The sequence below is a fragment of the Quercus lobata genome, chromosome 9, assembly GCF_001633185.2.
Source record: "Quercus lobata isolate SW786 chromosome 9, ValleyOak3.0 Primary Assembly, whole genome shotgun sequence".
In the NCBI taxonomy this organism is placed as follows: domain Eukaryota; kingdom Viridiplantae; phylum Streptophyta; class Magnoliopsida; order Fagales; family Fagaceae; genus Quercus; species Quercus lobata.
Window position 1 is genome coordinate 25,137,835 of NC_044912.1, and position 13,441 is coordinate 25,151,275.

The window sequence follows — 13,441 nt, forward strand, 5'->3', positions numbered from 1 at the left end:
CATTTTCCGCTGCTATACATTGATATGATATATTTGTGTTAACCTAGATCTGAAATTTGGACTAAGTAATCATTTGGCTAATTTACTAGGTTAATCTAATTGTGGTTTTAAGGGGTCTAAAAACTATCGGTATTTTAATTAACTTAACTAGTAAATTTTTTTATTATATAAGAGGTACAGGGTTCAATCGATCCTGCACTACTAAAAACGGGCTCTGGAGCTGCGTTTACAAAAAACGCAGCTTCAAAGTGGTGTTTGAGTAAAAAACGCGGCTCCAACACTGGACCTATAGCCGCGTTTAGTAAACGCGGCTATAGACTAGCACTGAAGCTGTGTTTATAGGTGTTGAGGCTGCGTTTTTCCGGTTGGACTGAAGTTGCGTTTTTAAAAACGCGGCTATAGACCCATCTGGGGATTTTTTTTTTTTTCAATATCCCAAAGCTGCGTTTATGAAACGCAGCTCAAATGGTTGAATTGATCTGCGTGTTGTAGAACGCGACTTAAACCTGAGCATGAAGCTGCGTTTCGTAAACGCAGTTTGAACTTTTATAGAGCTGCGTTTTATAGTAAACGCAGCTTGAACTTTTACAGAGCTGCGTTTTATAAAACGTAGCTCTGGGCTTGTTTTTTTTTTTTAAAAAAAAACCCTCAATAGGACACAAGAACGAAAAAAACCCTAAATTGAAAAAACTCTCAGCTCACTCTCACCACCAAACTCAGATACAAACCCTCACTCTCTATCACTCTCAACACCATTCGTTACCGCCGCCTCTCATCGACGCCACCACCACCTCCGAGAGCCGATTGCCACCACCACCACGTCAAACCTCTCTGTCAGCCATCATAGGTCAAAGGGAATTGTGAAAAGGTGAAATTTCGTACTTTCATATTTTTCTGCGTGATGTAAATTTTTTCTTTCTTTCTTTCTCTTTTTAGCTGATTATTATTGATTTTATATTCTTTTCTTGAAGGAGTAGAGAACAGACTCGTGCAATCTCGAGCGCTGTGAGATGTGCTCTAAGCGAAGTTTAATTAAATTAGTTTTTAATTCGTGCCCTCTAATCTTCTCTGGGTTTTTTATTATTATTTGGGTAAAAATCATACCTTTGATCGATTATTTGGTGGGTAATTACTTAATCTAGCTATCCGAAGCTAGTAGCCACTATACTTTCTGTATGTATAAGCCTGAGTCATGTAGCTCCTAATCGAATAGTGCTTCTAGACGAAGAGCGGAAGAGATAACAAAAGAGACTAACCGATGTTAGAGTTTAGATAAAAAGGAATTCTATGTAGTTCAATGATGGTTCTTTAAATAGTTTTTTTTTATTATTTTTTTTTCAATTTATAGTTTTTGACTTTTTGTTTTGATTTTGGCCTCTTCAATATCTTGTTAGTTTGATTTTAGATCCTCAAATACGTGGTTGATTCAATTTGGCTTTAAAAAATGGGGTGTCAGGTTTTATTAGTCACACTGGAGGAATAAAATTGATTTTTTTTTAATTAAAAAACTTTAAACTAAATTTTAAAGAAACTCAATTATTTTGGTAAAACTATTTTGATTCTATTTCTTTTCTGCAATTCATTTTGTGGAATTTTCTGATATATATTTATGTTTTGCAATTATAACAAGCCATTAATAAAAGTTTATCATCCCCAAGTGATGTTATATTTGCATTGGCAAAGGAGGAGGACCACATACCCTTTAGAAACTCAAAGCTTACCATATTGTGGATCCATTACATTGGTAAGATTAGTGTGTTTAGTTAGGTTACTTTGCATAATGAGTTGTTTCTTGTTGATTTAGAAGTATTGTTTGTTGTTTGACTTAGTCTTTTACCTGTACTTAAAGTATTATTTTGTTTTACATTGGATATTGGAATGCCCATGATATTGTAGATGGGGAAACATAGCTTTATCACAAAGCATTATATTAATCTGACAAGTCATCAAAATTGGTTGAAGGGTATGTGACTCTCTTTTGGGATGTGGAATTTTATCATTTTGCTGCAATTGCTTCTTAAGCTCCCTATTTTATGGGATCAAATCACATTTTCTTTTTGCCTTTTTAAGTAGTGTTAACAGTTCATTGGTAAATTTTGTGGCTGTGGCAATTTATCAATTCTTGAATAAATGTTTTTACTGTTTTTCCATGTGGATTCAGTTATAGAAAAGGAAATTGGAGCATTGCAATTAGAAGTATGTGAAGAGCTTCCAAATTATCCTCATCTCCTCTTTATAAGTTTGTGTTGTTATCTCTCACATAATTTTAAATCATGTTAGGAAAAGAAGCTTGTTTCTCACAAATCAAGCAGGCTTCTTTAATTGCATTTATTAATTGTACTTTGTAAAATAATTGCACTTGTTTATACTTTTTTTCTTAAGTGAATTACCATTGGACTTATGAAATTTAGGAGCAGTTTAATCCTTTTACTTATCCAGGGATGTCCCTAATATTTTTTAAATGGCTTGTTTGTCTGAGTTTGATTGTCATTTTGTAAATGCATGCAATGGATTTGAACCAACTTGATAATTTTGAGCCACTAGTTACAGACTTCTGGGTTTCTGGTGGTAAAGCTAGAAAGATTGAGAAGAAATGATGTCAGATATCCTAAGTTCTTACAAGTTTAGATGGACACCTTATTAGGTTTATTTGCTTTATAAATCACCAATTATAGGATTTTGGAATGAGTAATGGCAAAATTTTCTTTTTATTTTCTCTTGCAGGTGCTAGATGAAATTGGTGTTGCCTCACAGGTTGGTATCAGAAGCTATTCATTTCTGGACTTTGTTACCATTTGGTATTATTATTATTATTTTGTAACTAAGCTGATTTGGGTTATACTTGAACTCTTGGCAGTTGTCAGCAGCTCCCAAAGGAAGGATTGCCTTGAAAAGATTTGATGCTGTCGGCAGGTATATAACACTGCTTGCCTTGTAAGCTTCCCTGTATCCCCGACCCCCACAAAAAAGAAAAAAAAAAAATTGAAATAAGGGGTACATTTTAGTTTCTTTACAATTGTATGCCCTGTGACACAAGATTTTTGAGGTTGATGAATTTGTATTTAACTACAAGAAAGATTTTTATGAAACTGAAAGTAAGACATGTTAATGGGTTTACGGTTGGGAAAAATGTAATTAGTTATTAAAATATTGAATTTAAACCTCTTTTTTGCTTGAACTGTGATAGGAAGCAGTGCAATACTGTCTATGAAGGTCTTATTGTAGTGGTAAAAGGTTTAACTAAGTAAAATTCAGGGTCTCAAATGCTTATGTGTTGGTTTTGTATTTGTGCTATCATTTTCAATTTAGTATTAGTATTTTTTTTTTTTTTAATCTATGAGGCCTATTTTATCATCTTAGATCTATGAGGCCTATTTTCCATCTCTAAATAGGAAGTATGGATTTATGCCACTGTTCAAGAATGTTTTCTGATTTTGTTTAATTAACCTTGTATGTTACTTATGTTCCATCTCTTTTTCTATATACAGGTTAAGAATTTAATAGCTTGACTTGGTTATTGTGAATTGGCTACTGCAAATCTTTCTGGTCAACTGGTTCCACAACTTGGTCAGCTTTTAAATCTGCAATACTTGTAAGTCATCTTGACATACAGGGCAAGTTGTTTGACTGTAATTAATTAATTTTTTTTATTTTTTTATTTTTATTTTTTTTGTGTTGCATGAGTTAGTGCCAGGGTATGTCCACATAAGAAATAGACTTCACTACCCATAAGAAATTCTTAGGCTGCTTGTTAAACCCCCACCTCCTTGATTAATTATAGTTGTGTCCTTTTCTCATTTGAAGTTCATCTCTGCATTTAATGCTGGCATGGCTGGTATTATAGTTCTAAAGGGTAATTATGCCAAAGAAGCATTTATTCAACAGTTGGTAATGATTTCATATATGCAATTTGTTTTGTTGGTTCAGTATTGTTGCATCTGATTGTTGGCAGGAATGTGTATGTGGAATTACAGGTTTTGTTTTGGGCAGTAATGTGTTGAGGAAGAAAAAAAATAAAAAAAACCTATAGCCGCACTTTAGACTTAAAACGCAGCCCAAGCAGCCCTATAGCCGCGTTTTCTATCTATGAAAACGCAGCTATAGGTCCCGAACCAATGCACTGTGTAGGAACGTGGCTATAGGAGAAAATAAACGCGGCTATAGACACCGTTTGGGCTGCGTTTCAAACGCAGCTCTATGTTGCACCTATTGCCGTGTTTTTATAGAAAACGCGGCCATAGGTCCTGCATCTGGGGTTGTGAAAAAATGCGGCTCTAGGCTATCTAAAACGCAGCTACAAACCCCGATTTGGGCTGCGTTTGTGAAAACGCAGCTCTAGGTCCCCGCAGGGGGCTATAGCCTCACTGCAAAGGCCGTGTTTGGGAACGCGGCTATAAAAACGCAGCTATAGCCTTTAGCTGCGTTTTTTATAGGCTATAGCTGCGTTTTGCGAATGCGGCTATAGCCCTTTTTTTTTGTAATGCCGCATGGTAGCATTATTGATATTTGATGATACTCTATGAATAGAGGCTCCACAATATTCTGTGGTCAATGAAGGCAAAACCTCCTTCATGGAAGTTTCCTCATATTGAACGGTGGACGAAGTTTGAGATAATTTGACAATAATAAATCCAGAAGATCACAATAATAATTGGATATTTTTCAAAAATCCTCCATTGCATTTTTGGACATAAATTTTAATAATATTTGTTTTAAATTACTAAAAAAACAAAGAATTTAAGTGGTTTAAAAAACCTTCGAACACCTGAAAAATCTTCTGAATTCCTTATCAATCACACATTTTTCTTATTCTTACAGCTTATGCTTTAAAAATTAAAATCTTCGTCCACCAGAAGAATCTTCTAGATGGCTTGCCAGAAGCCTTGTGAGATTTTATCAACCACACATTTTGAATCACCGTCAATTATGGATTGATTGTATTCTTCTGAATTCCTTGGATATTTTTCTAGTATCTGACGTATTTTGTGAATTCCTTATCAATCACACATTTTTCTTGTTCTTACAGCTTATGCTTTAAAAAATAAAATCTTCGACCACCAGAAGAATCTTCTAGATGGCTTGCCAGAAGCCTTATGAGATTATATCAGCCACACATTTAGAATCACCGTCAATTACTACCTTCTTCAGTCAAAAAGAATCACCGTCAATTATGGATTGATTGTATCCCTCTGAATTCCTTGGATATTTTTCTTGTTCTTATATAAAGGAGTATATCTGAAGCAAATGTTCCCAAGTAACCCATTAGTTCCACCCAAAAACCATAGTAAGCAACTAAGCTTCACAATGGCTCTTAAACTACTTGCCTCACTCCCTATATACAATTTCAGTAGAGTACTTGTATCATCTAAAGATCCCATCTCACTTGTAACATCCAGGACAGAAATGGCTACCTTCCTCGTCCTGTCAAATGCATGCCCGCCAACAAAGTTTCAAATAGTCCTGATATTTTGCGGAGATCAGCAAATTACCAACCTTCCATTTGGAACCATGATTACATTGAGTCCCTAACGAATGAATATGTGGTACGTACATTATGTTATTATTGTTTCGTTAGTCAGTGTTTAGTACTTGCATTTATTGGCTTAGGTGACAAAGTTTTATGTACTCTCATTTTAATATGTTTTTCTGGGTAAAAAATATTTGAGTAGAAACTACTTGAGCTTAGTCAAACTCTCATAGTTTTCGGACTATTCAAAAAACTGGTAAAGTGAGAGGTTTAAGGTTTTTAAAGTTGGACCAAGGTTTGACTAAGGTCGAATCGCAATGATGTCATAATTACTTTAATAATTTATTAAATGGTAAATTATAAAGTTAGTTCCTATCCTTTACACCAAATGTCAATTTAGTCCTTAACATTTTATTGTGTCAATTTGATCTCTAACATTTTTAGTATTGTGTTAATTTAATCCCTACCATTATTCCTTAAATGAAAAAAAGCAGAGGTGTCAAACAAAATAGTAAAAAATTATTTTCCATGCCACGTCAACTACCAACCAACTTGACAAGTCAGATTAAAAAAAAAAAAAAACCAAATTAAACTCTGCACACAGATCTGATTCTTCTCACTAAATAGTTCTAAAATCCCTAAAAGTTTCTCTCTCTTTCTCTCTCTCTTGTATCATCTCTGTAGTAACCAAATGACAAATTATTGTTTAAAAGAAACAATCCCATTTACGAAAGCTGGTCTAGAAACCAGCTCAAAAAATCTGAGGAGTTAGTCCACTAGGATCAAACCTGCACTACCTTGTGCCACAGATCCCTTTGCAAACGAGTGATTTGCTACTACTCTCTTTTTACTCTCCAGATATTATAGAATCATCACATAGACCTGCCAAGAAATCTACCATCATTTCAAATTCAAACCAAACCTGAAAACCCGTAGAGTTTACAGAATGGTGGACAACCTTTCTCAAATAAAAAGAAAAAGGAATACATTTTTTATGAGCTGCCAACAGTGGTTTCACAAGGTGCTTTGCATTCGTTTATAGCCCAAGCTCCTGAATTAAACCTGTAGGAGAAAATTAAAAAAACTGTTAGCCAACACTTAACTTTTGAGAAATTTGTATAACGGCAGCTATGGAGATGATATTGACAAGAGAGAAACTTCTAGGGATTTTAGAACCATTTAGTGAGATGAATCCAATCTCACGTGCGCATATTTTAATTTGAGTTTTTATTTTTTATTTTTATAATCTGATGTAATTGTACAGTTGGCAGTTGATGTGACATGAAAAATAATTTTTTACTATTTTGTTTGACACGTCAGCATTTTCCATCCAAGAATAATGATATGGACTAAATTGACACGACATTGAAAAAGTTAGGGATCAAATTGACACAATTAAAAGGTTAGGGATTGAATTGACATTTGGTGTAAAGGATTGAGACTAACTTTATAATTTACCCTTAATTGAAAACCAAAGACAAATATTAAATTTATAAAATTAGCAAAATTGACTAATATATCTATATGTATGGTGGAAATTTAATGATTTTCAAGTATATTTTTACAAATTAAATAAGAAAGTTAATAAAATAAAATAATAAAACATTAAAACATTAAAAGTTATGATTAATTTTTAAAGTAAAGTTGAATATCTTTAAAGGATTTTAATTATAATTTTTTTTATATATATATTCTCTTTCAGAGATGGGTAATTTAATTCAATAGAATAAAATTGTGTTAAGTAGTTTTCAAAAAAAAGAAAAAAAGAAGAAGAAAGAATTGTGTTAAGTTTAATTCAAGCATTTTCTTTTTTATTGTTAAGCATCAACATGCAGTCATAGCTTAGTGGTTAGACTTTAGCAGTTTAGCTCTAAGAGCATCCACAGCAGTGGAGCTAAAAATATAGCAATTTAGCTCCACCAAAAGTTACTTTATCTATTTTACCTACACACATACCACAGCAGCGGATCTATTTTAGCTTTCAACATAATAAAATAATATAAACATCACAATAAAATAATATAACCACTACAATAAAATAATATATCCCACTACCCAAATAATTTTCACAACACCAATCACAACCACTTCTACCATTAGCCACAGCCATAACCACCACCACCAGTCCACAGCAGGGAAAAAAAAAAAAAAAAAAAAAAAAAACTGAAATCTCCAATCTTTTTCCTCTACCCAGACCAAACAAATTCATCAATCACAAACAAAATAAAAAATCACAAATCACAAACAAGCAAAATGCCAGCGAGCTCCATGGGTTTCAGACCAGCGGCTTCGATGAGCTTCAGACCGGCGGCTTGATGAGCAAGCGATCGGCGGCGTGAGATGAGGCAATCGGCGGCGCGAGGCGATGGGCGACACAACGTCGGCGAGCTTTGATGACCTTCAGACCGGCGGCTTCGATGAGCTTCAGACCCGCGGCTTAATGAGCAAGTGATCGGCAGCGTGAGGCGATCGGCGGTGGAAGAGAAGTTTGCTTGAGAGAGAGAGATGAGAGAGTGACTGGGGAGATATTCAGCAAAAAAAAAAAAAAAAAAAGACTGGGGAGATGAGAGAGTGACTGAGAGAGAGACTGAGAAAGATAAGAGATGAGCGATTCTTTATTATTTTATTAACCAGCCGAATAAAAAATTCTTTTTTTGCTCTCAGCTACAGTGCACATCTATATATAGATGTGCACTGTAGTATATAGATGTGCACTGTAGCGGAACATCTAAATTTTTTCCTTATACCTCCACTGCTGCAGCGTGTCTTTTGGGTATGTGGAGCTAAATTTTAGCAATCTAGCAATATGCCTCCACTGCTGTGAATGCCCTAACTCTAACTAGTTGTGCCTAAGTTTGGTAGATAATAATGAGGGATGACTGAGAACGATCAGGTCGCAACTAGCATGCAGATAGAATGTTTTTGTTTTTTTCTTGATATGCTTTTCTAGTTTTTTCATATAAGCCAAAACTCATATCTTGTGAATGCTAGACTAGGTAGAGAGTGTCTATATTGCTCATTTCATACCATCCAATATCGTAGAAAAAGAGATAGCCTTTGCCTAGAGCTAAATCTTCTTCAAACTCTCTTCTCCATTTCCTTCACCATTATTACATCATTGAGAGAAATTCGTAACCTTCCCCTCATTCACCAAATACAAACTCTTGTGAGTTGTGTTGAAAGTTTGGAAATCTTTGGGGTCATTTCAAATTCAAATCTTTTGGTGGCTTTACGTTGGCTGCCCAACAATGGTGTCTCTGGTCAACTAGATCATAAAATGGCCTTGTGAAGTCAATTGCTAACTAAAGCTTGGAGGGCTTAATTATATAGGGGCTGGGATATGAGCTGGTGGTTCATAGTCTTTCATATATTGCAACTATTCATGCTAATGGAGATTTTCCGACTGTGTTATGGTTGGGGGGGGGGGGGGGGAGGTTTTTCTGCCTAGGTGCTAGGGTTTTACTCTTCCTAAACACTTCTTGGTGTTTAGCATGGTTTGGTTTATTTTTCTGCATTTTCATATTGTTTTCTTTATATGGTTTAGTTCATGTATGGTTATGTTTGCAATACGAAATTTGGTTAATCACTTACATTAAACTAATTGGTAGTTTAGGATTAAAAGTGATTAAGCCAAAAAATTTGATTATGGGGTTTCTAAATATATGCTAGGGTGTTAGTAGCATTTCTTTGTAAGTTTTTTAATAGTACTAGTAGTAGCTATTACTGGAACTGAATAGACTTTGTTGATGAAAATTGTGATGTAGGGGGAAACGTGCACTAGACAAATTAATATGTTGAAGGAACAAGTGAGGATGATGCTTCACAAAGTTGGTCCCTCTAGAGCAACTTGAGCTGATAGAAATCTTACAAAGACTAGGATTATCTTATCACTTTGAAGAAGAAATGAAAAGAATATTAGATGGTGTGTACAATAATGATCATGGTGGTGATACATGGAAAGTGGAGAATTTGTATGCCACAGCTCTTAAATTTAGACTCCTAAGACAACATGGATATAGTGTCTCTCAAGGTATTTGAGGATTTAACAAAAAAAAATCACAAGTGGATATTGAAAGTTGGATTTAGTTCTATAAGTACTACAACTTAAGTTCATTAAATTCAACCATATGATTGCATTAACCAATAAATCATGTGGTTGAATTTAAATCTACTTGAAAAAATATAATACTAGTTGCGTTGAATTGGTCAATGCAACTTATTGAATTTAATTGGGAAACCTAATGTATAGACTTAATTTTTACCCTTATGCCTAACCTGTCATTTATGTTAACACTCTGGTGTTGCTCATTGCAGAAGTTTTCAATAGTTTCAAGGATGAGAGAGGGAGTTTCAAGGCATGCCTTTGTGAGGATACCAAGGGCATGCTATCCTTATATGAAGCCTCATTCTTTTTGATAGAAGGTGAAAATATCTTGGAAGAAGCAAGAGATTTCTCAACCAAACATCTAGAAGAATACGTTAAGCAGAATAAAGAAAAAAATCTTGCTGCTATAGTAAGCCATTCCTTGGAGCTCCCACTGCATTGGAGGATGCTTAGGTTGGAAGCAAGATGGTTCATTGACATATATAGACACAATCAAGACATGAACCCTATCTTGCTTGAGTTTGCAGAATTGGATTTCAATATTGTACAACCAGCCCACCAAGCAGATCTAAAACAAGTGTCAAGGTAACATTCAATCTCATGGCATCAGGAGAAATAAATATCAAATAATTTATAGCCTAAAAATTTATGCTTTTGTTTGCTTTACCTAATTGAAATGTGCCAAAGTGCATTAATTGCTATAATTCTAACACCCATATGTTCTTCTTTGATTCGTACAAAGCTGGTGGAAGAGCACAGGCCTTGCAGAGAATTTGAGTTTTGCGAGGGATAGACTGGTGGAGAATTTCTTTTGGACAGTGGGAGTAATATTTCAGCCTCAATTTGGATATTGTAGGAGAATGTCAACCAAGGTCAATGCACTGATAACAACAATTGATGATGTTTATGACGTATATGGAACTTTGGATGAACTTGAGCTCTTCACCGATGTTGTTGAAAGGTTTGTATTAATGGAGAAGGCATCTCATGTATCTAATAAATATATATATATATATATATTTATATCATTGCTCTCACAATACGTGGGACTCACAATTCTGAGGTTCACATGGTATGATAGGAATGGTGCATATGCTAGATACATAAAATAATTATCAGTATTAATGACACTGCCTCATTTGCTTGAAAGCTATCTTAACATATAGATCACTTGTGGCTACTGTTAGAGATATATTAGTCGTATTAGCCCAATGTAATAGGCCCAAGCCCACTCCTTCTTGTACTAGTGGTTTAGGGTTTAGTCGCCTATATATACTCATGTTAGGGTTTATTGTAACACAGGTTATTGTACTACACTATTACATAATAAAGATGTAGCCCTTAAAGGATTCCTCCGTGGATGTAGGCCGTCAAAATTGAATCACGTAACCCTCATATTCTCGGTGTTCCCATTCTATACTTCTCCTTCCGCATCCACTCTAGCATACACAACATAGCATAACATATCGTGTTGCTAATAATTATATTTAATATGGTATCAGAGCCACAGTGGTTGCTAGATGTCATGGAGTCTAGATCCAACAACCAAGCAAGCCGTGACTTAACTTTTCAACTCTGATACCATGTTAACAATATATAGACTATTCAATCTTTCTCTCTCTTACTTTATATTGTTAACAGCTACATTGTGTGATACCAGATGGGATATCAATGCAATGGATCAACTCCCAGATTATATGAAGATATGTTTCCTTGCTCTACACAATTTTGTTAATGAAATGGCTTTGGATACTGTGAAGGAACAAAGATTCCACATCATTGAATACCTCAAAAAAGCGGTATGGAATTGACTTCTATATTCATCAATATTAATTCTCAACATTTTTTTTTCTTGAATACCTTGTGTTATAATACCCCTAATTCATCTTTCCACAATAAATTTGCAGTGGGTAGATTTATGTAGATCTTATTTGTTGGAGGCAAAGTGGTACTACAACAGATACACACCGAGTCTACAAGAATACATTGAGAATGCATGGATTTCAATAGCAGCACCAACTATACTAGTGCATGCTTATTTTTTTGTCACAAATCCAATTACAAAGGAAGCCTTGGATTGCCTAGAAGAGTACCCCAACATAATCCGTTGGTCAGCAATAATTTTACGACTTGCAGATGATCTTGGAACATCTATGGTATGTTAACTTCTAAAAAAATAAATTTCATGTTTTGTATTAAATATTATATATCTAAAGATGTATCTTATTTTTTTGTTGAGAGAAAAGTAATTGATAGTCAATAAATCAAGCATAACTGTATAATAACAATTGGTGTTAAACAAAGGAAGGGACTGCCACCATCCACACATATAAGCAATGTCATTTAACTTTGAAATTACAGGGTAGTATAGAAACAAACAGATGCTATCTCCCTCCTATATTGTTAGTCCTCTTTAGATAATCTAACATTTTAAGGGGATATCATTTAATGTACTAACTTCTAATTAAAAATATACACGTTTTCAAAACTACTCTTATTAAATTTTTAGAAACACATACACACACAAGGAAAAGAAAATGAATTTTGAGCGGAGTATATGGGGTGCCTTTATATTAGAATTACCTTTACTAATTTAAACTTTAGAGAAAGAATGATTTGATTTTTTTTTTTTGAATTAAAAAATAAAAAACAATGGATTATCCATTAATTTCACAAGGTTCCTTATTCACAAACTATACAATCTTAAGAGTTTCATCATGAATCTTGTGAATACTTTTGCACTAACATAGGCTAACATCCATTTTTATATATATAAAAACTCAGGATGAGTTAAAAAGAGGTGATGTCCCAAAAGCAATCCAGTGTTACATGAATGAAACTGGTGCAAGTGAAGAAGATGCCCGTGAGTATATAAAGTATTTGATTAGTGCAACATGGAAGAAGATGAATCAAGACCGGGTTGCGAGTTCTCCCTTCTCTCAAATATTTATTGAAATTGCATTGAACCTTGCAAGGATGGCCCAATGCATGTACCAGCACGGAGATGGACATGGTGCTGGGAACCACAAACTAAGGACCGAGTATTGTCATTACTTATTCAGTCCATTCCCCTAAACAAAGATTGACATTATATTAATTATTTATATGTAAGGATGCATGTATGAAAATTTTAACTTAACAATTGTACTATCCGAAATTGTAGCCAATTTTTTTTTTTTTTTTTTTCCTTTCCTTTCACTTTGGACGATATATTTCTTAAAGAACGTTTTTTAAAGCCCTATAGCGGCGTTTTGGAACTCGACTTTCCTAAAATCGAGTTCCATGCTTTTTTTTTTTTTTTTTATTTTTTTTTTTTTTTTTTAGTTTTATTTGAAATAACTCGATTTTCTACAAATCAAGTATTTTAATGAAACTTGATTTTAAGGTAATCGAGTATCGAAACAGGGGCATATCCCTATATAGTTTCGAAAAAGGGGCATATTGCTAAATTTTTTAAAAATTAAGGGCAAAAGGCTAGAATCTCCTATATATATATATAAACATTTTTTTATTATTCACAACAACTTGAGATAGGAAAATTTGCCACACCACTCTCTATGGTAGGTGGCAGGTTGACTTGTGACAGTGAGCAAGATTATGGATTTGTTAGGAACACATTTATAAGAAACATGCGATATATGTGTTCGGTTTTTTTTTTTTTTTTTTTTAGTCAGGCCAAACAGTATTGCAGACGTAATTAACTTAACAGCCATAAAACGCCGCTATAGGGCCTTAAAACGTCACTATAGGGCTTAAAAACGCCACTATAGGGCACCCTGAATATGGGCCAATCACACTTCTAAAAAATTTACATAAAAACACCGTTATAGGGCCTTAAAACGTCACTATAGGAATTAAAAACGCCACTA

The 13,441-nt window shown here is 34.2% G+C and overlaps 2 protein-coding genes across 4 annotated transcripts; both read left to right on the plus strand.

Annotated features, from left to right (window-relative positions):
- Positions 1–414: 414 nt before the first annotated feature.
- LOC115959874 lies at positions 415–3,596 on the plus strand. 3 transcript variants are annotated; one of them, XM_031078514.1, is made up of 7 exons: positions 415–868; positions 972–1,744; positions 1,897–1,963; positions 2,162–2,196; positions 2,725–2,754; positions 2,858–2,913; positions 3,489–3,596. In XM_031078514.1, exons 2-7 carry the CDS (start codon positions 1,610–1,612, stop codon positions 3,499–3,501), a joined length of 336 nt encoding a protein of 111 aa, XP_030934374.1. In that variant the 5' UTR covers positions 415–868; positions 972–1,609; the 3' UTR covers positions 3,502–3,596. The 3 variants fall into 3 exon arrangements, 1 of the variants encoding a protein (XP_030934374.1); XR_004085034.1 differs by lacking the exons at positions 1,897–1,963; positions 2,162–2,196; positions 3,489–3,596 and having other exon boundaries at positions 422–868; positions 2,858–2,914; XR_004085035.1 differs by lacking the exons at positions 2,725–2,754; positions 2,858–2,913; positions 3,489–3,596 and having other exon boundaries at positions 429–868; positions 972–1,091; positions 1,684–2,718.
- Positions 3,500–12,750, plus strand: LOC115959873 (myrcene synthase, chloroplastic-like). The gene is given in 11 exon segments (XM_031078513.1): positions 3,500–3,592; positions 5,027–5,395; positions 5,398–5,543; positions 9,232–9,296; positions 9,298–9,497; positions 9,782–10,157; positions 10,315–10,533; positions 11,233–11,371; positions 11,480–11,728; positions 12,357–12,597; positions 12,600–12,750. Coding segments are annotated over 10 exon segments (1,845 nt in total). The 5' UTR covers positions 3,500–3,592; positions 5,027–5,244; the 3' UTR covers positions 12,659–12,750.
- Positions 12,751–13,441: the final 691 nt, after the last annotated feature.

Excerpts from the sequence above, each read along its gene's own strand:
- LOC115959874 (XM_031078514.1), top strand. The coding sequence starts at position 1,610 with ATGTTTTGCAATTATAACAAGCCATTAATAAAAGTTTATCATCCCCAA. Across the intron at positions 2,197-2,724 it reads TTGGAGCATTGCAATTAGAA|GTGCTAGATGAAATTGGTGT; the intron begins GTATGTGAAGAG and ends TTTCTCTTGCAG. Across the intron at positions 2,755-2,857 it reads AAATTGGTGTTGCCTCACAG|TTGTCAGCAGCTCCCAAAGG; the intron begins GTTGGTATCAGA and ends AACTCTTGGCAG.